Raw genomic sequence first — 27,621 nt, 5'->3', positions numbered from 1 at the left:
CATCGGTGCAGCCCCGGAGGCACCTGCTGTGTTGCAGGTGCAGCTCCTCCCCAGGGCTGTTCTGGGTCCTGCAAGGAGGGAATGCTGCGTCCTTGTGGTATTCATCTATGAGCTCAATTCCCTCTCACTGTGCTCATTTTCTTCCTCAAAGCACATTCTGCAAAGCCTGAGAAACCCCACACGTGATGACTGAAAGCAGTTCCTGGAGCGGTTTTCAGCAGCAACCCTGCCGTGCGTGGCCTTCAGTATCCATGCCATGCCTTGTCACATGGAGAAGATGGCTTTTCCCTGACCACACCAGAAGCCACGGCGTGTTTAGCTCAGCCTGCACACAGCACCCACGTCCCCCACTCCTGGCTGCACCGCTGCTCCCCATGCCCACTCCCACACCTGCTGGAATGCTTCTTGCCTCTGTAACCATGACAAACCTGTACGCAGGGGATGTTTATTTCCACATGCAATCTCAGAAATACAGTGAATGCTTTGCTGGCTTGCTCTTCCCGTTCTCCTGTTGTGCTGCATCAACTTTTCCATCTCTCTCTTATTACACTGGATCTTGTGATTCGTGTTATCCCCTCTTTCAACCAGGCTAAATTTGTCCAAGGTGGCCTGAGGCAAAGGAGCCAATGCCCTGCACAGCCGCTCCTCCCACACTCTGCGGTTTTTATTTTCTGCTTCTACATGTGTTACCTTCGTTTGCAGTGCTTAGCAAGGTACGCCATTGGAATTTTCCCCAACCCTGAGCCTTGCCACGTGCATCCTCACAGCATCCTCACCCATCCCTGACTCCTTTCAGACTCCACAGCATCACAGAGGCTGTGAGCCCCCATTTCTGGCCCGGCATACTCTCCAGTCCTTGTTTACAGCTCAGTGCAATGTAGGGGTACTCTAGCTTTTTTTCTTTCTCTCTCCTCTCTATCTGCCACTTGCTCCCTTCAGTCCACAGAACAGAAAAGCGATGAAAAATGCTTCCAGCACTGCCCTGGTGGGCCTGGACTTTTGATCAACAGCTGCTTTTGAACAAACGGAGCAGTGCTCAGAACTGACTGGACCACGCCTGAGGCTCTGCAGCCCCAGCACCAAGCACAGGCAGCCAGGTACAGAGAGGTGCTGGAAGCACGCAGATATCAGCCCAATGCATCGGCATCAGGAGATATTTGTTGAGCAAATTACCACTAGAGGAACCGTGAGTAAGCATTTGTGGGTTTTGGTCATGGCTGTGCCTGAGTTTCATGTTGGGTTTGGTGTCAACTGTGATGCTAAACGCAGAGACCTGGGGAGTTTTGACAGGTGAGTGGTGGAGAGCTGGCAGCTCCATGCTCAGATGCGCTGCAGTGTGTCTGCAGCCCGCTGACTGCTGCATCCTCAGCCTGAGCACCCCCTGCCTGCACACCAGGCCACTCCTCTGAGGCCAGGGGCACCTTTCCTCAGTGCATGGCATGATGCAAGGGCTGGCATCATTAGTAGCTCATCAAAGAGGGGTTGCACTCAGATACAATGCCAGATAGTGGTGGTACTGATACAGCAACCTGCTTGCTGCTTTACTCTATTCAGGCAAGCAGAGGGATGTGCTTGAGAAAAGCTGTGTGGAGGGGCTCACCTCAATACATCCCACTGCTGGAATACTTCGTCATTCGATGTTACTGATAGAGGACACACCATCAAAAGCTCAGGTGCAGATCGCTGTAGGCCTGCACATACAAACAAGAATGCCAACAGTGGTCTCTCACTCAAGCTGCTCTAGTAATTAGAAGAGAAAAATGAGCTAATGAGGTCCAGTGGTCGTTGGATCAGGACTGTTACAATGGAACTGTATGTTGTTTGGTTACAGGACAACAGAGCTGGCGGACAGCTGAAGGGACAGAGAACAAATTTTGCATTGTGGATGCCTTGGAAAACGTAAATGTCACGTGCTTCCATCTCCTTCCCTGTGCTCTGAGCTCAGGTCAGTGAGGGGAAGGGAAGCTCACCATGCTTGTGTCTCTAGGAGGCCGTGCCACCCTTGTCTGGTCCATCAGCAGGGCTCCCTGCTCGCTCCTGGGGGCTTTCTTCTCCCCTGATCTTGCTGGCAGACGTCTCCTGGTGCAGTGCTGGATCAGCCAATAACTCTTGCACACTCCTGTGGATGATCTGATGAGCAGCGTAGATGTGTTTTCTTTGGGACTGCCTCACTGCACAGGAAAAGAGGTAAGTGAGGCTCTTCCCTGGGAACGGGCAGCACAGGGCTCTCTGTGGGGGAGGCGGGAGGGGCAGCTCGGAGCCTTTCTGGAGCTATGGAAAAGCCAACCTCAGGGAAAATCACACCCCAATAACTTGGGTGAAAGCGTTCTGCTGCCACCTAATAGCAGCAACCAACTCTGCATTTCGCTTGGAAGATGAGCTCCCCCGCCCGTGGAGAGCACGGCCCCAGCATCATTCCTTCCAGCTTAAGGCATAACTGCACGTGTTAGCGGGCTTTAAATTAACTTCTCCTTCTGCATCTGTTAATTGCAGCGGGGTTCTAGAAGAGCAGAGCTGAAAACTGCTCTTTATGTTACGGTTATGCTCATACTAAGAAAGAGTTCAAAGGAAGACCTGGAGACAGGGTAGATTCATTAAGCCACCCATCCTATCATCTCCCTTTTACTCCTGTAGAATTGTTCTTTACCAGTTCCCTTCCTCCATCTACAAGAAAGAGGGTTCAAAACTGCAGGATGGGTTTTCTCCTTTTAAAAGCAGGTTTTTTTTCACATGAACCCACCGACCTTCGGTGAGGCTTCAGGTTCAGAAGTGACGTCCCGGGATGAGCCAACTCTGGGTAATTCCTGCTTTTACGCATAGGAACAGGAGAGAAAGGAGGCAAGGAGAGGACAAGAGTCTACTTAATGGCAAAACAGAATAGGGAACGCTGAAGCGTAGGCACAGTGTGAACTTGGAAGCCCTCAGGCCTTTGTTATACAAATAGGCTTGCTCCAGTGGCAGGCCGCACAACTGTGCTCTCAGATCACTCCCCGATAGTTTCAAGGAATGTGTGAGCTCAAGAACGTGCTGGGTTAATAAAACACAGCTTCATAATGAATAAGCTGGCTCACAATGGGGAAAGCTTTAGAAGCTTCCACAGAAATGCAATACACTGATGTGCTCATGAGATCTAACATTGCTCTTTGATAATACTTCCTTTGGATTCACATGGAATAGTTACTGATTCTGCTTCCCTGAATGTCTCACTGTGAAGGAGGTCTATGGCAGAGCTTAATCATTACAGCACACATTTGGTACTTGTGAAGGCTTCTGTCACAAGAATATTGTGCCAAACATCACTTTGAAGGAGCTCTTGTACTTGATCACCTATTGCTCTAGCTCTTCCCCCAGCCTCCATTTTTGCTGGGTCTAGCTCTCCCTTCCAGGCACTTCCCCTGTATCTGAGACAGTGGATCTTTGATGATTTTTTTTTAACTTCTGCTTCCTGGGAGCTCTTCTGAGATGCTTCATCCATTAGCTACTGTTGCACTTAAGCACCGTCTGTATTTTCTTTATTGATGGTACCTCAGTGCGTCCAGAATCCTAAGCCATGTCCAGGTCTTCTCTTTGTGTTCTCCTTTCTGACACAGGCAAATCTGTGTGTGCTATTACCTATGCTGCAGGCTTCATTGACTACCATTACATCATCCTGCTTCGGAAGGAGTGCAGAAGCAAGGCTAAGGAGAAGGGAGCTGATTTAAGCTTGAAAGAACTGTCAGCTGCTGAACAGATAGTTGTGGTTGTGACAAATACACAAACCAGCAATAAACAGGTCTGCACAATTCCTAGATCATAAAGTGTATTTGGGAGGTTTGTGATTTCATTTAAAAAAAAAGTACAATAAAAAGTAAGCACCTTTTCAAGGCAGGGAAGTATAATGAGGCAAGAACCTCTTCAGACTCAGCAGTGATGCAAGTGCTTTTCATAAGTTATATCCTCATTATATGGATGACTGCTTTAGTCAAACCTTCTGAGCATGCTAGTCAGTGGAAAATTCTGAGTTACAAACAGCTGTCAAGGTAATGCATGGGTTTCCAGTGTCCTCCCCTCTGTATTTTGAGGTATACAACTGCATTTTGACTAAACAGAAATATCTTTTAACACAACAAGATTATCTCCTTCCAGCACGGTGCCACTACGTTCAACCTTAAAACTGTATTTGTGGGTTTAGTTTATAATCAATTGGGAATAAAAAGCAACGGAAAGGATATAATATTCCTTTCAGATATGGTGCATGTTTAGGTAATGTGCTTGTTAAAGACTTCTCCGGATTTTACAGATTGCCACGTAACAGGCAATTCACAGCCATGCTGCTTAAAGATTTTTCTCTCTTTCTGGAGACACAATGTTTTTTCTTCTTTCCACTCATGCAGTTATATGTTGCAGTCATACCAACTTACATCAGACATAATCCAGGCCATCAAGATCACAAGAAATTGGTGAAAAAGGGCTCCACACTGCAAATGAGGAGTCTCAGAGAACTGAGACAACTCCTGGCATTGCATATTTTCCTTTCTGTGAGCAAGAGTGAGGATAGTGAAGCAGTTCAAAAACAGCATTAAACTTGACTCCTCACCTTTTTCTCTCATAGACATTTTCTCAATCTCTGGTATCAGGAAAGCATAAACCAGCTCTGCTACAATCTCTTCTGACTGTAGGTGAGTTCGTCTACAGAACAGATGCAGAGAGTAACATTAGTATTTCATTTTTCTTTCCAGACTACCTTTGCAAGAACACAATTTCCTTGTAAATATTATCACTGTTTTCAAGTGAGTCATGGCAGTAATCATCAACTCAGTCTACTTATCCTAAAAACTGATGCACTGCCATGACAGTGCGACTATTGCCCTTTGCACTGCCAATGTCTTCAATACTGCATTGGAAAAGCAGCATTTTGGGAGAGAAGATCACCCTACACTCTTCATCCTCTGAGGTATTTAGGAGCCCAGCCCTGACTGATGATAAACTGAGTTAGACCCACACACGTAGCTCCAAGGATTTGGGTCTTTCACAGTTTAATTTTTGGCCCCTTGCTGAGTTTGCTGAATTCTTCTCTTTTGTGACTTTGCACTGGTCCCCATGCTCTTTACCATGCCAGTGTTTAGTGGGTTCCCAACTGGCCCAAGGGCTGTATGCATTATCTACGCTTCATTCTCCCCAGGGATTTTGACATTGTGTTCCTATTCATCTAGTTACAAAATAGACGGCTGCTGTACCATAGGGGAGCCACTGTGTCTTTGGGATTTTTATGGCTTGGATCCAAAGAAAGGGCATAGAAACTGAGCTAGAGGTTTGGCAGGTCCTAAAAAGTATTCACTCTTGATGCCCCAGTCAAACACAGGACTGTGGTGTTCTCAACAAGTTGCTCTACCCAGAGCGTCATCAATACGGCTGACCCCATGGAAACTGGCACTTTGTTAAAGAACAGCCACCTCAGAAGGGGAGATTTTTGTACAGCTGTATCTTTAGCATCTCTTTCAAACCGAATTTCTGTAATACTGCGCATAAATGAAAAGATCAGTATGAATGGGCATTGCTTTAGGCAGTTCCCAGATTCACTTAAAGTTCAGTCACAGCATCACATTGGCATGAAGAAGTCTAAAAAGGGTGATACACAGATCCCACAAGTGGTTTCCAAAGGGAATCTGGCACACGCTGCATAAAAAAAAATACAGCTCTGATGAATTTATATGCATGTACCAGACAGTAACAGTGTGGTTCCCATACCACAGTGCCACTAATGAGGTGGTCATGAGCAGTAGTGCTCTACCCTTCCTTTCTCTCAGACTGTACATGTCACCACGGATGCAGGTAGCTAGGCAGGTTCCAAACTGCTCTAAGTAGTCACATGCTTTTTAAGTACATACCTTCTTTCCAGTTCATAAGCAATGTCATTGATTTCTACAGCCATTCTCTGAACTTCTTCCCTTGCTTGCTTTTCAGCTGTTTTCTCCACACTACTCAAGATAATGTCTTCCAGGTAGGAGTCAACAGTGCTCTGCTGCACTTTTATCACCTGAAACAGAATACCAAGGTGTTGCTCTTACTGCCTGTTGCCTTGCTAAGAGAATGGAACCAGATTTCCAAAGAAACAAAAACAAGTCTCTCTCAATTTCAGGCAGGCCAGCCTGAGGTTTGGCTTCAGAGACCCTTTGTGGGAAGAATAACTTGTGTAAAAAATTCTTCTCTAATAACTCCATCTGAGAACAAATAGATAGAAGCAAGTGCAGGAAAGAACTAGCAATAGATGCAAAACTTATCAGCAGACACACTTCTTCTGCAGCAAGTTTACTATGAATACAACAGCAGTTGCTTCTTCAGTTCTCATGAGCTTCTGAAGAGCTGCCAAATAATTAATACCAGTATTGGCTTCAGTAAGTTAATCAGCTTTCATTCAAGCAAGTCCTGGAGGAGAAGCTTCCATTGAGCCAGACAAAGATACGTGAATAACAAGGTAAAATTATTGGTTTCCTTAACAATGGAAGTTGAGCAGAGATTCTAGAAATGGGACTTTTCCCTCTGCTAGTCTGAAGGATCTGAACTAATTGCATTTTGACCTTCCTTGCTTGCCACTCGGAGAACCGGAAAAGAGAAAAAGACAAAATGAAAAGAAAAACGATCCTAATTTCAGACTCTCCTGGTATTAATTTCCTCCCATCAAGTTTGAAAATCATTGGTTTAGACAATTAGGCTCCCATTCATTCGTTTCAACTGCTTCATGCAGCCAGGAGCTAGGGAATAGGAACAGAACTACATAGTAGTTATAGAATAGGATAATCTCAGGACTAATTTCTGGACTTGACAGTTATGTTATTCATTATTGCTTCCAAACAATCTTATGGTACCCCTTGTTATTACAGTCCCCTTTTGAGGACAAAATGGTTCCAAAATCTTGCTTGAAGGCATCCTTCCTGGGACAGCCCCTAGCAGTTCTGCTGGAATGCAAGTGTCCAACAACTTCTGACAAAACATTAATCCTAAAGATGACTTAGATTCATCTGTTCTCTAGAATTATTTATGGAAGCTTGGAAACTTACATCCACTCAAGACACTGAATGCTTGACAAACCTGTCTGTAGGGGCACTCGGATCATCCTTAACTGAGTGGAGATGACTCTCCTAGGAAGCAATCACTTTCTCTTCACTAGGCCTTCCTCCTACCCACCACCTTGGCACTTCCCTTCCGCCCAGACCTTCCCACAAGCTGCCCACAGGTCCACCAGTCTCCTTCTCTTGCCTGTCTGAAAATCTCATCTTCCTGCTGCCGCTGCCTCTCTTCCACCTGACGGCGCCCACTCTCCTCTGCCTCCCGCATCCGCCTGATCCTCTCAGCCAGCATGACAAAAGCGTGGATCCTCCGCTCTTCTTGCAGCCTCAGCAGCTCTTTGGACAGGAAATCAAACATGTTTGCCAGTGCCCTTCCTTCTTCCCGGGCCAAGTGGCTTTCCATTGATGACAGCTTGAAAAAAAATGCAAAGAATTGTGTTACAAGCCTCAGGAATGTCCCTCTGGGTCCCTGGACTACCAAAGGCATGTGAAACAGCTCTACAGCATCCCCTCACGCTGACTGTGGGGAGTTTTGCATTCTTGTTTTACATGCACAGACCTGAATTCCACATAATGTAGTGCTCCTGTGTACTGGCCCTGCCAGTACGAAATGGGAAGAAGATGGTAAAAGCCACTGTGGGGATGGTCCTGGTCCTGTTGCACTATGACAAGCAGCCCCTTTGCTTGGGTGAGTAGGAGGGGATAACACACTAGATGCACTGCAGTCCAGCTTTTCTGAACTGTTTTTTTGTCTGTGAATATAATCAGAACAGTCACTGGGGCCTTCTCTTTGCTACTGGGAAACTGCTGCAGGTCCCAGACCGGGAAAAGGGAGATAAAAAGGTGACAATGAAACGGTTTCAACTGTATACCCTTCATCTAAGGGATCCAAAGCTAAGCTTAGCCAGAAAAAATCAGATCAAAAGATGCAAATACAGCTTCTAACATCTGGAAAGTAAAGCCTCGATTCTTACAAACTGGGAGCTTGAGTCAAAGTTTAGGAAACTGTGCAATTCTGAGTACAGCCACATTTCTGTGCTACTTTGAGGACTCACGTTGTCTGTTACAGTTCAAAGCTATCTCAGAGAAATGCTTCATTTTTGATTGGACATTCATGATGCAATCAAACTGACGAGGTGATACAGGATATCAAGAGGTTTAGGTATTGGGTTATTCCCTAAAACTGTACAAATTAAGTACTGGATGCTATCAAATTCAAATTAACAGTGATTACACTTGATTGCAGAAGTGCTCATGAGAACTCAAAACTCCAGGCAATGGAAAATCAGAAAGTCTGTGACAGAGCTGAGCCCAGAGTCCTCAGGTGTTTGGCACTACACTGCCATTCATGACTTGTTTTATGGGCCTGGTATGCGTGACTGCACTTCTGAAAGTGAGAAGATATATGGTAAGTGCATTATCTCCAGCATGGACTATGAAGCCACAGTCTTCGGCAGGAAAGAATGTCTGGAGCTGGCTGGGATGCTGTGTCTCTGTTGGAATAAACAGGCAATAACAGAGCAGACTTGAATGTAAAATCCAAGGCATAGTGGAGGTGAAACATGCAAGAGAAGTAGAAATAAATCAGATTTCTTATACTGCTATGCCATTTGCTCATGCAGTTTTTCCAACTAGAAGTGACAATGCATAGGTGTTTAAGATGGAGGACAGCAATGCTGTAACTGCACCATCCCTCAGGGATGGATACCAAGGAGCTAGCAAGCTTCTTTCTCTTAATTGCTCATGGCGCTGTGTCTAAAACCTGTCTGAAATGGAGGAGAACAACCAAGGAACAAACCTGTCTTAGGAGTTTGGTCTACCTCAGGTTAGAAATTTTCATCTTTGACTGCTTTTATTTGGAATTTCGGTCTTTCTTCTACAGAAAACAGTTCTTGAAAAAATGCCTCTTTTCATACCAGAGAAGTTAAAATCCTGAAAAAACTGTGACCACCGCCAACGAAAGGATTGTGAATCATCAGTGACTTTCCAAAATAGGCATACACTTACAAAACTACTGCACATGCATTCCAGAGTTTTAAAGTTCAAAATATTTAAAGACTTGAGCCTTGGACTGTGTGCCTTCAGAGACTTAGTTCAAAGAGGGGAAACTTAAAAAAAGAAGAAAAAAAAAGGAAACCGGCAAGTGCAGAGGAGATAGGTACCAGCAGAGGGAGATAGTGTCTCTCCCAAAAGGAAATTCTGAGATCAGAGGTCAGCATTTTTACCATTTGCTCTCTCTCCTCTGAATGTTATTATATCTGAACTGCTTTCTCCTTCATTCTTACCCGGGCTTCCAGAGGAAAAAGAGCAAAAAGCTTTCACTTTTTTTCTTAATTTCTCAGTAGATGAATTCTATATTCTAAAGTTTTACACTCGGGCTCCCTGTGCATTAAGGGAGCATCTAAAAATGACAAACAGCAAAACACAGTCACCTAATTCACTTTGTATTGAGATCTGAGTGGAAACGTTGTTGCTGCCCACCTAGCAAGATGCAGTACCTTGACTTCATCTCTGCCAGGCCAGTGGCTAGTGGATGCTGTTGGCATAATGTGCATCCTGCAGGACTGTCTCACAGCTGGCCAGTAAACACCAGGAAAATGATAAAAAATAAACAAACACTTGCAGAAGTTTGGGAGAGACTCCGTACCTGAGATGGACAGAATTTCTTTATGATCTATTCCAGTCTAACACTGTCATTTGATTAACTTTGCTCTGGAAGCCCACGTCCCTGCAAGGAAATAGGATGAGAATTTGTGTCCCCAGCACTCACTAAATTCTTGGTAGAAGATTGGGCCTAGAATTTTTCCTCTTTTCTCTTGAACAGTGGCAAGAACAGCAATATGACATCTCCATCCCTACAAGATTTACAAAATAAATCCACCAATTCTTCGTGCCTGAGGAGGACTCTGAGGGAGTGCCAAGACAGAAAAGGAACTGGAAATAACACAGTAAAAACATGCATTCAATAAAAAGCATCTGACAGGTGCAAGTGACTAGCATGTATTGTGATGTCAGGTCACAGCACCAGGCAAACAGACTGAAATGTGGATAAACCAAGCTTCATCTGAAGGTGCAGTTTGTTCAGAACCACAGGCTCTGACCTACAGAAGTATAAATAAGCAAGTAAGAGCCTGGGTCGCAGCTGTGGTCAGGGTGCTTCAGTCTGCTCTTGATACTGTGCAGGCTCTGGGGAACCTCAGAAACATTTTTAGCCCCACAGACTTGAGTTACTTGGGGTACTTTCTGTGCTGTGGATAGTAGAAAACAAGTGACAGTGCTGCTGCTGCTGTAAGCACAGAGTGCCCTGCTAGAGGAGTGTGGTGAGTCAACCTCTCCATCTTTACAGGCATACCTTGTGCATTTTCAAGTCACGATGCTGCTGTAAGGCACGGGTCATTTTCTCCTGGGCCTTCAGAAGCAGCTGTCCATCCTCCTGAAGTGCGTGAGTGGTGCGCAGCTCTTGGATCAGTTCCAGCCTCTTCTCCTTCTCTTCAAACATCTTTTAAATAAAGTTAGGCAAACAAGCATATTGAATGGAGAACATATTCAACATGTTCTGCCAGCAAAGCACACACTTTTTCACCATGAGTAGAACAGAATAGTTTACTTGGAAGGGGCCTACAAAGATCATTGAGTGCAAGTGCCTGACCACTTCAAGGCTAACCAAAAGTTAAAGCGTACTACTGAGGGCATTTATCCAAGTACCTTAAACACTGACAAGCATGGGTCATCAGCTCCCTCTCTAGGAATTCTGTTCTAGTGTTAGTCCACCCTCAAGGTACAGAAATTTTTCCAGATATCCAGTATGAACCTCCCCTGGCACAGCTTTGTGCTGTCCTCATGTGTTCATACACTTGGGATCCCGGCATAATCATGGTAAAATGTACTCATGTTCCAGATCTAGTCTAGAATTTGCCATTTGTGTAATTCTGTTACGAAGCATCTAATTAAACAGCTGAATGGACAGCAGGGAGACAGAAACAGGTAGGAACCTAAGAGTCCCTGTAAAAACAAAGGAACTTCAAGGACTTCAGAGGACGTACAGGAGGATGTGCTGCATAACCCTCATTACCCTAGATTAGTTCTGAGGAAGAAAGACTGCAAACACCTCAAATCATTCCCATCATTCTGAAGAAAGACATAAACAAAGAGACACAACATACCTTGTTCTGAATAGCCCTGCCTCGGAGCAATTTCTGCAAACAGATCACTGCCAGTTCTCTTTCCTCTTCCTCCTGCCAAAACAAAACAAATATTCATACAGTGGCTGACAATTTCTTTGAGGGCTGAGGTTTCTATGGAGTATCCACCTAATTATCAAAAAGTTAAATAAATATCCAATTTCTCAATCGTTTCTGAATGCTTTTCTTCTAATGAAAGGAATATGAGTCAGAATAATACATACTTCCATGTTTTATAAGAGGTGGGGGAGCAAGACAATGTAATGAGGTTCTATCTGAGATTTTAGGGGGCCTCTAGAGAGATGTACCTAATTGTAAGAAGATGTTGATAGAGAAAATGACTGTACATGTTAAAAGTACTTCCTATCGCTTGAGTGAGTTGGCAAAATGAGCATGAGCAACACAAATCTACAGATGGAGATGCTAAGAGGATAGAAGAATTATTTAAGGAGGTACAAGAGAGCTGTTAATCATAAATAAAGGGATTAAAAAGCAACACATCTTTTTTTTTTTTTTTTTTGGCTGATATTTCTTCCAGTGGTGACCTTTATCAGAGTAACTTGGTAAATTTAAGACTCAGAAAGTGATAGTTTGAAAGTAAAATAAATTACCCTATAGTGCAATTTGTTTTGTTGAGAAGTCTACTGGCCTAGCACTGTATGACAAATACCAGCTTGGAAAAATGATAGCATGTAATGAGAAAGAGAAACATGTCCACAGGAGAAAAAAAAGGCATATTTTAAAGGGAAGAACTTGCAGCGTTTTTTCTTGGTGAGGGATGTTACTGAATTGACAGCAGCAGGAAAAGAAAGCTCATCAGGTATCTGGGAAAGATAAAAAGAAAACTAAAAATTGAAAGAAGGAAGTTTTTGAATAAAGAGTGTGCAAGGCTTGAATTGAAATGTGGTATTTTAGTAGTACTGGGGAGGGCGTGGGAGAGAAGTGGAGTGGGTTTGAAACTAAGTAGATGTTTTTTCCTTAGGTATTGCAGATGAAATATTCTGAAAGCAAAAGAAAGCACTCCTGCCTTTCCTTACCACCACCCTAGAAGAGAAAAGCAGAAGTAGCCAAAGGATTGCCTTTCAACTTGGTGTGTTCTTTTTCCCGTGAAAAGAAAGGATGAATTTACAGTCCAGTTAGAAAGCTAAACTGCACCACGTCACCTGGCTGTGGAGGTGAGGCCTACAACCCCTCCAAACTAAGTTTTGGAAATGATGACAGTGAACATACATGCAAGACGGGTAAGGCAAATTACTGTGAGATTTCATTTATATTTTTGTGAGATGTAATCTTCTGTACTTGGAGTTGTATTGTTGAGTGCTGCAAACAATGCTTTAGCAAGGGTAATCATCAACCTTTTCAGCCACCTGCTACACTTTTCCCACCTGCAGTGGGAAAGAGTGACTAGTTCTCCTTGCAGCCAGCTGGTAGGAGATAGCTTGCTTGGACTCTTGTAAGGAAGGTGATGTTGTAAGTGCTCTTCAGTGGCTGAAGTGGACTGATTTTACAGATCTCTTCACTGGAGAACTCAAATCAGGTATGTTCACACATAAAGATATTTGAAAATCAACCAAATGTTGGCAGAATCAATTTAAGTGGAATTCTATTGTAATGGAACTCTTGCAAAGGAAAATATAATCTGAAAACAGCTTCAGGAATGACTACGACTGAGGGATAAATTTTTCTGACTTCTTTTCTTGTAGCTAAAAAAATCTCCTAAACTCTTTTATTTAAATAGTGTGAATCTACTGCTCCAATGCAATACCTACTACCTAGGTGTAAGTAAAACAGTGGAAAGCTCTCCCCAGGGAGAGATTCTTGTTGCAGTCATCTTAAAATGGTCTCTTTAAAATGTAGATCGTCATACTGCATGAGGGAAGATGGTGTGGATGGTTTAATAAGAGTTTTTCTCTCTTGCTAAATGGCTCTGTGACTCCAAAACTCACAGGTTTAAATGGTAATTACGTCTGATTTTTACCGCCTCAGGAAAACAGTGTTAATAAGCAGACAAAGCAATCCATGGGGGCAACCATCTCTTAAGTGCATTACTTCAAAAAAGGGAAAAAAAAAAGTTGCAGCTCCCCCAATAAGTTCTTTTTTTTTTTTTTTTACTGCACATGACATGTTCTTGCTGTTCTGATCTCTACAGAAGAATGAAGGTGAACTGTCACCTAAATTAAGCATGCACATCAAAGACTGAGTTCTATGCAATGACAAGAACTCCAGCAAATTAATGATGTGCATGGCCAGGGCTAAGTACCCAAAGTCTCATGGATTTCAGTGGAACTAAACTTAATAGCTCCACTGCATTACGATAGTGTTGTCTGAACAGAAGGATGGAAGACACTGAAAAAATTCATGCTTGCAGAGGTATATGACTGCTTTTTGGTTCCCAAAGATCAAGGGAACAACACGTCCACTAATTTATTTCTTTATAAATGGAAGCTAATTAAAGGATTTAGCCAGCAGATAAGGTAAAGGATTTCCAGCTCTTCAGTTACTAGAATCTTTATAGACTAAATAAATAAGAGAGGCTTAAGAAATACTCTTGCATTTCTAAGACAAATACACAACAACAAAGAAAGATAAAACTCACTTCTTCTCTGGGCATTCCTTCTACAACCAGGTAGGGAATAATTGAGGATCAAAAGAAAAAAATGAATACTGTTAAAATCATTCCACTTACAATTGATGGTATTTCCAGAACTGGAGTGGGGGGACGAGGGACAGGCTTCTCTACTTTTTCAAGGAAGAGCAGAGGCTTCTTTGGCTCCTCGACTTTATTCTTCTTCTCCAAAAGTGCCTGAAACAGTCATAGAGCTTAATCAGAACTGAGACAGATACAACAAGATAGTAAGGCCACTCCTGCAGATGCTGACTACTACTGATCACATCGACTGCAAGAAGTTCTGCATTTTGAAGGCTTATAGCTTCCCTTTCTCACTGCACATCAACTGAAAAGCTATATAATTTTATATAGTTGTAGTTTATACCAACTATATAGTTGGTAGATGGTGTTATTGGTTGGTCAGAAGATACTGGTGGGGATTTCAGAACAACCTGTAAGGAAGTGAGAATTATTTTATTACATTTACAGGTAATCATCAGCAACTGTACAGAGCAAGTCGCCTAAAATTGGTGTGAAACCCATCTCTTAAATAAAACATCCTTAAAAGTATTTTTTTCCATTTTAAAATTTAATACTGACCCACCTGCAAGCAAAAGCAGTTGTATGTGTTACTTTCTTGCCTTACACAATGACAAAGATAATAATTTTCTTATGTTAGAGGTAAAGTTCTTTGAAAGCATGGGTAAGAATATCACAATTTCAGTTTATGTATTGATAAAGAATGGTTTTAAGTGTTTTGCCTTTAACTGTAGGTAAAATGACTGTTACTGCAGTTGAAAGTGTTACGTAGCCACTAGTAAAGGGTTTACTCCAAGAGTCATTGTTCTGTGCTCACTCCTTGGGGAAATATCTTTGTATGATATGCTGTTACAGCACAGGGCTGTACTGAATTACCCAGGACATCTTCTTTGCAAAATATGCTTTGGAACTCTCTTCTGCCCAGCAGCACTCACAGCAACAGCATAGGTAGATTAAAGGCAAAAGGGATGAGAAACTTGCCTGAGAACTTCCTCCTGCCAGGAAAAACCACCACTGAAAGTGGACTTTACTCTGCTTGCAGCTGCTTGGTGGCCTATGCTAGAACTCACAAGCCAAAGCAGGCTGGAAGTTGAATATTGCCAACAAGGTCTCAGCCACTTCAAGATAGTTGCAAACTGTTTATACAATGAAAGTCCTGCCAGATGCCCTTTGGAACCTACTTAGAGCAAGATATTCAAACAATCTTTTCCAACTGCACTGCAACACCTGTTTGCATACGTTCAAACTTCCTTCAGAGATGAAATCCTACTACTGCATGGGTTAAAGAACAGATGTATTTCAGCAAGGAAAAGTTGGCCTTTTATTGTTTATTTATTTATTTACTTTTAGGGTAGGCAGGAAAGCGGGAATCAAAGAAAAGAAATCCAACACTGAATTTCTCTAACAGCAAATAGATGGCACTTGCACAAAATTCAAGTTTTGAAACACCAGTGGTCATTGTACAAAACTTTTCTTGCATATTGAAGCTGAACATTCAGGGCAGGATAACTAATGGGTGCAAAAAAGGAGAGGATTTTCTAGGGGGAGGGGGTAAAATGCTTTAATAGTGCGACTTCTGAAATGGACTACATTAATAATGCAAAAATCAAAGCCTGTAAACTGTTTATAAGCCATGGGAAACAGTTATAGCTCAAAAAAGTTACATTTTCTGAACTTTTTTTGTATTTGATGACCTCAGAGCTTTCTGGCATGAAAATTACAGTAGTGTTTGCTATGATTTATAAGGTGTTTTGCACGATGGGACAAAGTGAAAGAAAAAATCCCTGGTAATTGTGACGATTTTCAAAACAGTGGCTCCTATGTTTATTAATACAGTGTTGCATTCATAAGAATTTTTCTGATAAAACTTTTTTTCTATAAAAATACTTCTTGTTAATCAGAATAACAAAACACAACCAGAATTACAACTTTTAAAGCCAGAAAATCTACAAGCACTTCTGACAGGCAGGAGTTCTTATGAGTGTAGTTTTGAGAAATACTGCAGAAGTGGCTGTAAGCTTTCATGTCAGCACGAGCTAGCACTGCTTTGTTATCCTTACTAAGTCAAAAATGGTTACCATTTGCTTTCCCAAATTGGAGGTTTTAAGTTATTTTAAGACTTAATGGTACAAAAAGAAGACAGTGTGTTTTTGGCATTAACCTGTTCTGCTTAACTTAACAAGTGGCCGTTTTTCCATTCCAAATAGAGAGGCCAGAATGGAAGAACTGCTGTACAAATATTTTCTTAAGATTTATAAAAATGTGCTGAAGTTCTGAACAACACATTTCAAAAGCTATTACCTACCTCTCACATGTTAACATTTCTGAGGTAGATTGCATTACCTCTTTCAAGTAGTAGGTTCAGAGTCATGGTAAAGTATAATTGGATTGGACAGTGAAGGATCGACTGAATCTTTCACCTCCTTTTCATTCTCCTAATGAATGCAGTGAACAGGAAATAGCACCTCTGCTTTTGGCCAAACTCTTTGCACTTTTGGCTGGCTTTTGATGGAAGCAAAACTCTTGACAGAATAGTGGCTTGAGAAACAACTCTCCATACATAGAAATGATCCATTAGATTTTTTCATTTTCTATCTTCTCTTTAATCTTTGTTTACAGGACACCATGTCTTATTTTCATACACAGCAGAGTTTTCTGTTGTGTCTCTTCCTTCCTTTTTGCCCATGCTGCATCTTGGCTGCTCAAGTCTGGTGTGATAGCTCTTAGAGTCTGCCTGAGAATCAGCCATCTAACACTGTGTTAGAGAGCTGTTCTTGATGAAATAACTGCTTTAACAGGTTTTTCCTGCTCTTTGAAGCTGGCACAGATTTTCTTCAGAGATATTCTTGGCCATCCTACTTCTCCACCTCCTTCCAGCAATGGGATGAAGGAAAATAGCCATGATGAGAATTACATTTAATGCTGAGGTGAGAGATTCTCTGTAGCACTTTGAAAATACCTGACACGTCCTCTCTCCTGAGACATCAGAGCATCATGGTCAGCCTGCAGTCATGCACTGCTCTGCACTGGGATTTATTCTAGTAGCTCCTCTGTTCCTTAGTGTATTCAGTTTCCTAGTTGCATTTATTTTTTGTATGATAATTAGCTACATCAGTACATTATCTCTTTCTTGAACTAAATTAATGCCTTTGATTATTACTTAAGATTGTATAATGGTTCACTTACATTCCCTTAAGCATTACTGTGTGCTGGCTAAGAACTGGCTTTCCTTGTCCTTTTACAGATTTGGCTTAAGATGCAGAACATTGTTGTTACTGTAAATCTTGTTTCTGCCACATTCTCTTGTTTTGGTGAATTATTCAAAGAACACTGAGGGTAAATAAGACTCTTGCAAAAGGTTTCAGGATACTCCTCTAAAATTCTGCTTCTAAAATCACTCCTGTTTTGATTCGTTTCAATTCTAAAGGAAGCTGTTCTTCTGTACCTTTTCTGTAGTTGCCTGGGTAATCACTTGTGCCTTTTTATAGCCTTTAACCTTAAGAAAATGCTCAGTATGGCAAACCAAGAGGAATACAATGAGGAGAAGTAGTCCAACTTGCCACTTGTTTGGCCAGAGAAGCATGCCTGGCAAATTTTCTTTATTAAAAAATAATTATTTCTAATGCCAAAGTCTAACATTCCTCCTCTTCTGCTGCTTCTTTCCAGAGATTAGCCAGCAAAAGAAACAGAAGGAAGTTCACTCCAAAGCTAGATAATTACACACTCTGAATGCTCTAGAGTACTGCTTAATTTCCAGAAATATGGGAGAAAATTTCCAGACTGAGTGCTAGGAGAGTGCTAAAAAGGGGATTTTGAAGAGAAAACTGGTCTAACTGCTTGGCTACAGAAATAATACAAAGCAACATAGTCCTTTGGAGAAGCCCAACTGTCTGCTTTAAACCTCTTTCATGTTCTTTGTGGAGAAGATTGTTGGCAGGTTTGAGATCGCTTAAACCAAGTGATCTGACTGCTGCCCACTCAAGTGCTAAACTCTGTTAAGTCAGGTACTCTGCCCCCTTTACTGCCCCCTTCTTGACAGCACCAGTAGCTTATGAGCTGGACCGGTCATAGATGCTCCCGCTAAGCCAGAGAACGTGGTACAGCTGCTAAAATTGGGAATCCAAAGGCTCTGATGAGAGAACTAATCAGCAACCTCACCACAGAGCTCAAGAGCTAACCAAGGCAGAAATACTTGCAATTGTGCAAATTGATTGCTGTGATAAAATTGTTTAGCCTCTTGTTGCTCTGAGAAGAAAATCTGTTTAATGGTGTCTGAGTATCTAGCAGTGTGTCACTACTTTCTGCTAGTCTGGACTGACCAGTTTGGTGTCTAGTTCTGTATATCTAAAATTATTAGTTAAATTTTGTGCAGTAGATTTATCATCTCTGCCTACAAAGAAAATATTTTGTGATTTTAAAAGAACGTATATTTTGCTTTTTTATGGAGGGGAAATGAGTTTTTGTTATGCTAGCCTCTCAGCTGCTATAAATCAATGTAGCCCAAGTGACGTATTGCAGAAGAAAAGATGCAGTATTGTCTGCTTTTGTTCTACATTCCATTCCTTTTGGCTATCATTTTGTCTCTGAAGAGACATTATTATGTAAGCAGCCTCTATTAGGGCATATTTCTCACCAGTGACTGCAGTTCAGACATTCCACTGTGGTCTTTCAAACCTTGAGAAGTATTTTGAAAACAGAATACAATTGTTGTAATTAAATTTCAGTCCTTCAAGCTCAGGCTAACGTTCTGCTGCCTGTGAGAACTACCTCACGTGTCAGGATCGTGGGTATACATAGTCACTATTTTGATTTTATGTGAAAAACACCCAAACTCAAATGTTGTCTTCTCTAAACCTGTAGTCAAACAATATCCTTAGTTCTTGAGCACTTTCTGCAGCACTCTAGACTCTCTTTGAAGATTTTCTATCTGAATAATAGCCAGATAAAATGCTTAATCTTTTACAGGGTCCACTGGAATTTATAGTTGAAGTAATGTAATTGTTTTCTCAGACAAATATTTCAATTTAAATATGACTCAATTTAGCATTATTTAATTACACTAAACCAAGAATGCTATACACGTAATTTCCAAACTTGAAATATTTTCCACTAAAAAAAAAAAAATCTGTGAAGTAAAAATAAGCAAGATTTGCCAAGCTTTACGAATTAAATTAGTACTCTTCAGAGATGCATCAGCCAGCAAGAATAAGCCTGATTTTAATGAAAGGAAATCCTCATAAGGAGCATACTTAAAGAAGTACTTAATTTACTAATATTATGATTGTAGATGCAAATGAGTTGTTTCTTCCCTTAGTGGTTAACAGCATACATGGACAACTCATTTGCATGAACAGTTGCGATAAATTAAGATATGCAAAGCACTACGATAAGATACTGCTGTTCAGGAATAACGGTGATATAAATCCACCATTCTGATTCAGTTTTTTGAGTGCAGTCAATTTGCTGCATGTGTTTTTACAGTATGTACTTAAAATGTACATTTTTAAAAACGTAAAGAACTTTTAGCCTATGAATTCACATTTGGTTTAATTCATTATTGTGAGTTTGACAGTGTAACCATCAGGCTTGCCACATGTGAAAGGGAGAAAAGAGAATGAGCAAATTGCAGGACACAGTTTCTAACTGACATAGCACATCCCAGTCCAAACAACACCAAATCTGTAGGAATACAAATGCAGCTACGCTTGTTTCCTACAAGGCCAAAGCAGAACCACAGATGCTCATGAGACAAAGTACTGACAGACTGAGTTCCAGAGTAGTGCTGGTCATGTCTACACCAGACTGAATGTCTGATACACTCTGTCCTTGAAGTTGTCTCAGACAAAATATGAATATATATATATGAATATTTCTGAGCAGAAACTGACACACTGCTGGATCCATCTCCATACCTGGTGAACCAGAGCCAGCTCCACTTCTAGCCTTGCTGATCTTTTAATATATCCAGTCCTATCAGTGGTGCGTTTAGGTTTTGGAGCTTTAATTTTGACTTTGGTGGCAGAATCTGGGAGAGATGCTTCCAGTTCACAGAGTCCTAAGAGAAACAAAGAGCAACTAAGTAACAGAGTGATGGCGAGCAAAATCTGAATTTTTTTAACATCTTTATTAAATATCTCATAGCAACTAAATCTTCCAAAGTGCCTTACCTGCAAAGGTGTTAAGGTAGAAGTTTTTTACAACGTATCTTTCAGAATGGTTGTCTGGGAAATAACCAATCCTAGACAAAGGAGCATATGTTTGTGATGCAAAGTTAGTATACTCTTCGATGATATCTCGTCTCTCCAGCTTCCCCATCACGTTCTTCCTCTTAGCTATCAGTTTCCTGAGCACTGAAAAGGATACACAAATGTAAGAATTTTCTTCATACAAACAGTTCTAAAAAGTCTCATCTCCAGAAATTCACAGAGGCTCTGGCTGGGTAATATAAAACATGGCTGGTCTGCTCAGAACTGGCCATGCATATCTACACTGTGGTTATGACCTGTTTCATCTTGATCAAAGACTGCAACTTTGCGAAAATAGAAAGAGCTTGTTTGAAAATTAAGTCTCATACTGCTCTCCTGGTTTTCAAACATACTCAGTGCAAAATCATGCTGAATCTTCTTTATTTTCTCTTCTTTAGCCTTCTGATGTTTTTGCCAGTGGTCATCCAAGCGCTTCCAATCCAGCTCATTCTGTTTCTCCTCTCGCCTCTGCAGCAGCTTCATTAAGACTTCCAGTCGAATCTCTTGCAACCTGTAAGGGAAAGAAAGGCCAGGTATGATTTAGAGTGCTCTGCAGTGTTCTGTGCAACGTACCAGCTGACTGCTTTACACACAGTTCATATTGCGTATCTCATTTTTAATCTTTCACTTTTAAAAGTGAATACCTGCAGGTTAAAAGACTGTTGTAATAGCAATCTTTTATATTAAATTTAACAAAAATATCCCTTTTGAAAATCAGGGGATTTTTGCAGAAATCAAAGGTTTGTACCCTCTAGCCAATCCACTAACCCTTCTCGTCTCTTTTCAGGTCATAATTAAAAGAAAGAACGTGTATAGATGGTCTCTCACTTTTCAATTTCCTGTTCTCTAAAAGCCCATTCCTTCCTCTCCATTTCATCCATCATTTTCCTCCTCTTTGCAATGTTTGAGGCACTGTCCAAGGGTGGAAGAGTTGCTTCCCATGCACGTTTTTCCCGGGCACGTTCAATCATCTCCACTTCGTCCAGTCCTGCTGGTAGCCCCCGACCTTAAAGGGACAAGAAGCAGTAGCTCTTTAGAAGGACTGTCAATCCAACAGAGCACTAAAGTATTAGAGGGCTTCATGGGCACAAACCCATGAAATGCAGGAGAGCCAATAAGCAGAAGTAAATACCTCCAAGGCCAATACAATTCTAGTGTGAGAAATGGTTGGACCCGCAGTCGCTATAGCTTAGTTGACATTTTACACTAGTTCTTCACTAAATGCCTCAGAAGAGCACTATTAAATACATGAATATCATTCCTATTTTAAAAATAGACGAAATAACCATAGAATCATAGAGTCATTAAGGTTGGAAAAGATCACTAAGATCATCTTGTCCAACTATCAACCCATCACCATAATGTCTACTAAACCACATCCCTCAGTGCCACATCTACAGTCTCCTTGAAAACTTCCAGTGTTCCAAACTGTTCCAATGCATTGCCACTCTTCTAGAAAGAAATTTCTCCTAATATCCAACTTGAACCTCTCTAGGTACACCTTCAGGCCATTATCACTTTATTGTGCCCTAAAGGAAGACAGCAAAGGGCTACCATACCAAAACTACAAATAGGCTTAAAACCTGACATTGAATAAAAGGGAACCTGCTGCTAAAGGGGGGGATATAACTATTATAATTTATCTTGATTTTGCAACTCACCCCAAGTGAGAGAAGCAATCATCAGAATTTCAGGGACTGAGACACTGGAAACTATATATTCAGGTGAATATGGATCTGTCTGGGCTTCACCATCCCTGTAATCAGTCTGTGTGCCGAAAGTTCGTACCTTGGGACCAAATTTCTCACTGTCTTCTGTAGGTAAATAGACAACGGGCTCTGTCCTAAAAAGAGATGGAAGATGGAAGAACATTTGTCATATTTAAAAGAACAAAACAAGAGATGCAACACTAAGTCAAAAGAAGCATATTCAAATGTGCATTGCTTCATCTGAATTTGGCTTTCATTCATGATAAATCCAATATCTTTAGTAAAAGCAGTCTGAGGCAACACTGAATCCTTTGAAAGCTCCCTCCTTCAGTAAGCAATCCAGAAATCTTCCAGTTTCAGCTCTCTTTAATTACTACATGCAAATCTTCCCTATGTATTTGTTCTAAAGCATTGCTTTTAATAGGCAGAAAATGTAACTGATGGTTGAGTTTAAAATGAAGGAGCACCACTTCAGTTTAACTTACACGTTAGCCTTTCCAGTATTTCCAGAACAAAACTCAGTTCTGGTGCAAGCAGGTGCAACTTCCATTGACTCCACTTGTGTTCTTCAAAATTTGATTCACACTGGAAATCACATCACATTACTCAATGGATGCTCTATACCATTGAACGGTACTGCAGCTATCACAGAAATTGTAAAAAAAAGTCAGGAGAATTTCCAATAGCATTGCTGTACTGAAGAATTCTCTGTTTAGGTATATCTTCCAAGATTCAGAGAACCTTGGCTTATTGTTTCAGACCTCATAATCTTAACATACTTCTTTTAACCAGAAAGAGCTGTTTACCTACTGTAGGTAAACACCAAACCAGGCATTCACCTGCTTGCCCAGGAATTTTCAACAGTGAACAAAGTCTACCACTTAACAAGTTTTTCTTGTCCTTCATTACAAAAAACATTCATCACTAAGCAATAATTTTCTGGTGAGATGTGGCCTATTACAACAGTTTTGTCCCAGAAGAGAATATACTTACTTTGCAATCGCATAAGAAACATCTAGTGGAAGCAGCTTATTAGGAGAGAGAAGTGGTCTAAAAAAAAAACACAAACAAAACAAAGAGGCAAGTCAATAGCCATGAGGCATAACAGATTATTATAGCTTAGAAAAACTGCAATTCATTAATTTCAGTGAAGTTACACTGATTTTCCTCAACTCAGGATCTGAATCTGCATGTTGTGCCTGAATACTCAATTCACAGCTAATACCTCAACAGTAGGAGTGAGTGCTATTCTTCTGACAGAGCATGGAAAAAAAAAGTATTCTTCTGATTCAAAATCTTGATTTTCCTTACTGCTTTTGATACTGATCCAGTTGTGACTTCAGGAGAATTACAGTGATCTGTGGGGTGCTAGGAAGTGGGGAGTCACCAATAGCAAAGCAAATTAACTCAGTGATTTCCAACAGCTCAGAGATCCTGGATACTACTTGCAAGTGGTCCATTAGAAGAAACAAAAGTAGACCTGTTATATTCGTTATATAATGGTGTACACTAAGACTGGACACAATGACACAGTACTAATACTAAGAATTCCTTCTTAGGAATTCTTATAGTTTGAATGTTGTTGCTCCATAGCAATCTTCTGAAGCCTCTGAGAGGTTTAAAAGACATTACAGATAGAAAACTGCATGTCTGCAACTTGAAAAAGGCATAAAATTGGTGTTGTATGATAATGTTTTAAACATATAGTTTTTATAAATGATAAATGCTTTCTATTTACAGTCAAGATTTAACAGAATATTATAAAGAACAACTGATGAATTAGGAATACTTATGTTCTGATTCTTTATTTAACACATAGTCCATCATTTTCCTTTTCTAAAGGAACCAGATGAACTAAAAGCTTTCAATCAACAAAAGCCATGCATGAGACTTTTTGCAGGTGACTACTACTGTACTGTTTTAGTTATTCTCCTTCAAAGAGTGTAAAACAAGACAGGTTGTGGATGTCCTCTCCCTGGAGGCAATCAAGGCCAGGCTGGACGGGGCTTTGAGCAGTCTGGTCTAGAGGGAGGTGTCCCTGCCTATAGCAGGGGATTGGAACTAGATGATCTTAAAGGTCCCTTCCAACCCAAACCATTCTATGATTCTAAGTCAATGTTACAGCAAAGCTAACCTAACATCAAGGTCCCATTAGAAGGAATGGACTCTACATAATAGACTTAAATAATCTTATTAACATATGTAATATATGTTAATATTTAACATATTGTTATTAACATAGCAATTTTACAGGATTTACAGTGGACATGTTGGCCAATAACCTTTTCTACAAATGGATTTAACACAAAAGTATACATGACTAAGTTGAGAATGTTTGTATGCTAGCTGTTGGTTTAGATCTTGATTCCAGTGCTGGCTGCAGTGTAATTCTGTCTGGAACAGAACAATACTGCAGTAGAGGACATGGATGAAAAGTGAATTAAAGATTCCCTTTAATCCTGTTCTGTTCCTGGAGGAAAGTGGGAGTTTAAAAGTGCCTTCCATGCCTTCTCCAGAAGGCATCTTTCCAGGAGTCTGGAGAGCCATGATGGTCTAGTTTGCCTGAAGCTTTCTACAAATAATTATTAAGTACAGAATGCCTTGTACAGTAACTCATTACCTGAAAATTCTGGGACAGTGAGAATGTCCCAGAAAGACACATAAAAAAAAAAAAAAAAGAAAAAAGAAAGAGAAAAAAAAAAGTTTTGGGCATTTAAATATTATATCAACGTCACAGAATCAAGCCTCAGAACTCTGTTTCAACTCAGTTCATTGCTTACCTTGCAAAATATTTGTAGCGATTCCTTCCACTAACTTCAGGATCTTCATACACCATTTGGGGTATTTGGAGAGAAGTTTGACCTCTAAAAGCCAAAATACAGGTTAAGTACAGGTTCTTTACTCATCAAGTACATTCAGAGCAGTTCTGAATTCTTTTTTCTTATGTTAATCATTCATTTTTTCTCCCTGCTTCTCTGGTTGCACAATCCAAACATGCATATTACAAATTTCACAAAATCCTCATACATACGCAAGCAATTATATTTTGCTTTTTTCATACTTAGATATGTAGCAAGACAGTTTCACATGATATCGTGCTGTTCCCTTGGCAAAAAAAAAAAAAAGTCAACAGACAGACTTAATAAGAGTTCTTTATGTACCTGTCATGACAAGGCCTAAATGCTTAACCTAAAAACTACTACTCCTGGGATTTGGGCGCGCCAAGCTCATTTCCTTAAAGTGAAAAACTTTCCATAACAGAAAATATGTGGTATAGTGAACAGAGTGGAAGACTACAATCTGCTGCCTTCCAAAAGTAGCTAGAGATTTTAAATGTGAGAAGAAGCTCAGAATCAACAATTTCAATTTCAGTTCTCCAGTACAGTAGAAAAACTATGCTGATCACATGAATGTTTCAAAAATTATGCTGAAACAAAAACATTAATAGTGATTCTTCATTTTCTCCTCATCTTGAATTTAAAGTACTCAGATCATTTACATTTACTGCTATAACATCTTGTGGGTTCTTTTTGTTTGTTTTTCTTTTAAAGCTAGGAGGTCTTAATTTTAAAACCAGGAGGACTACTGAGGTAGGTATTCAGTGAGAGAATGGGTGGAACTGAGTCCTTTGAAGGCTATGTATCAGGATTGCCATTAGATTTCACAGCTATTTCATACTCCAGTCTTACACTTCACAACCTGCAACCTTGAGAAAAACAAAACTGAGTGGCTGGTTAAAAACAAAACTGTGATGTTGTTGTTGTTGTTGTTGTTTTTAAGTAGTATGTCATGCTATAAAGGTCAATCCTTAAAACTGTTCGTGAGGCCAATCCTGAAGGTTATGTTTTCCTAATAATATTTTTGGTAACTTACAACAATCCTGACCTTAAATGTATGGAATTCTGGGTACTCCAGTTGGTTGCTGACACCTAATTTTAAATACAGAGCCACAGTGACAAAGTTAACAATACGTAATATTGCTCACTGGGATCAAAACGGGGATTGCACACTGAGATCAGCTGTCTTCAAAGACCTCGTAAGCCCTGTGAGCTGTGCTGTGGAACTCAAGGAGTCAACCGTATAACAGCAAAGCCTGTAGTGATGCCTCCTACATCTTCTGTGACATACAGTTTTACTGATAAGGTCATCTCTTCCCAGCATTTTCAGTCATATCATGTAACAAAGGAGAGGAGAAGGGTTCAAGGTGCTGTGCAGTAACAGTGGATACTTAGTCAGCACTAAGCAACCTATTACTGTAAAGTTGTGTCTGAAATTCTAATGAGATAACTGAGCTGATGGCGAGTTCCACTAGCTGACTCTACGTATCAGTGTTGCTCCATTCAGATGGGTTTGTGTTTCATTCAGCACAGGTAGACACTTATTCTTAAGATCTAACTTTATTAGCATAAGCTATTTATCGTGTTATGATTTGTTATAGGCACAATGGGAACCCGCTGAAACATTCTCTTTTATTCCTCAGATCCTGCCTCTTCCAAGTCCTTGACTTACATTTGCTGACTTTGCTGAAATAAATGAGCATTCATTCCTGATGACTTTGCTGAAGCAATACAACTACTGGGAAGACAGCTGGAAAATAATTCTATCATTTCAGTACCAGTAGCACAGTCAACCAGTGCAGGCTGGGTTTTTTTGGTTTTGGGTTTTTTTTTTTGTTGTTAATTGCAAGCTATTTTGCAAGATATTTTGCAATACATGTTGCTGAAATATAATTTTAAAACACCTAAAGCATCAAACACCTAAAGCCTGTTACGGAACAAGCAAAATAGAAGAAGCCACTGAGGGTTTCATAAAAAAACAAAAGCACCTCCACAATTATCACTCTGTTGTAGAAATGAGACAAGTATGCTTTTGAAACTGAACAGAAACAGGTGTGAAATCCTTCGTATCATTCTTAAACACCTTTGATCGCTCTCTGGCAAGTGGTAAGACTCAGTTAACAATACCAGAGCATATATAGTATGAAGACCCCATGGTCTACAGTTAGTTTGTTAGGGCAGCAAAAAAGCTTGAAAACAAGTAGCCAAGCTGATGCCTGCATTCTTGTTGCTACAAGAAGACTCCTAAAGACACGTGCTGTGGCAAAACTCGAATGATTGCTTAAATATTTGCTGAATCAGAAGTGCAAATTGCAATGCCAGGAGAAAAGTCATCCAAGAAACCTCTGAACTATACACACGTGTCCTGGTTCAAACACTGTACATGCCTGAAACAACTGCAAAAGCAATCCAAACAGTTGCAAGAGGCTGGGACTAAAAGGAAACAGCTATCACTGGAAATAACACATGAGCCAGTGAAATCTTTGCACCTTGTCTGATCTACAAGAGATTGAAATAACTCTTCATTTTGCCGGCAAACTGCAGAGCAGACAGCACAGGGATGAAGGAATGTGTAATGTCCATCCTGTGAGAAAGAGATGAGCAACCATACTCCATAACAGCTGCAATCTCTTCATTTCAAGGGCAACGTAAGTAGGAGCAAACTACAGTCAATTCTATGTAAGTGTGTAAGGGTTTTTGTTGTTTTTGTTTGCATGTTTGTTTTAAATTACTGAAGCATGGAACACTTACACTGCAAGCTGTTGAAGAGCCTCCAGGCAATGCCGAGCCTTCCCTCTCCATCTTCGGTCCATAAACAGAGGCACTGCATCTTTGACCTCCAAGCACAGACCATGGGCCGGGAAATGTATCAAGCTACTACGCATGCTTCTGAAAATTGGTACTTTTCCCTAATGTTTGTGTGGACACAAAGAAGAAGTGGTGCTTTAGTGATTTC

General features: G+C 40.8%; 1 protein-coding gene across 1 annotated transcript; it reads right to left on the bottom strand.

The window, feature by feature from the left end:
- Positions 1-1,836: 1,836 nt before the first annotated feature.
- On the bottom strand, positions 1,837-27,574 carry CFAP91 (cilia and flagella associated protein 91). The gene is made up of 15 exons (XM_065742122.1): positions 27,417-27,574; positions 24,609-24,692; positions 22,822-22,878; positions 21,781-21,962; positions 20,948-21,125; positions 20,473-20,630; positions 20,042-20,224; positions 19,787-19,929; positions 13,914-14,030; positions 11,210-11,281; positions 10,399-10,545; positions 7,237-7,458; positions 5,868-6,016; positions 4,577-4,668; positions 1,837-2,171 (listed from the first exon to the last, which is right to left on the bottom strand). Exons 1-15 carry the CDS (start codon positions 27,548-27,550, stop codon positions 1,984-1,986), a joined length of 2,106 nt encoding a protein of 701 aa, XP_065598194.1. The 5' UTR covers positions 27,551-27,574; the 3' UTR covers positions 1,837-1,983.
- Between the last annotated feature and the right edge of the window lie 47 nt (positions 27,575-27,621).

The sequence above is a fragment of the Cyrtonyx montezumae genome, unplaced genomic scaffold (assembly GCF_038088225.1).
Source record: "Cyrtonyx montezumae isolate F1298 unplaced genomic scaffold, pur_monq_1.0 scaffold_3, whole genome shotgun sequence".
In the NCBI taxonomy this organism is placed as follows: Eukaryota; Metazoa; Chordata; class Aves; order Galliformes; family Odontophoridae; genus Cyrtonyx; species Cyrtonyx montezumae.
This window is presented reverse-complemented; position numbering and strand designations above follow the sequence as displayed.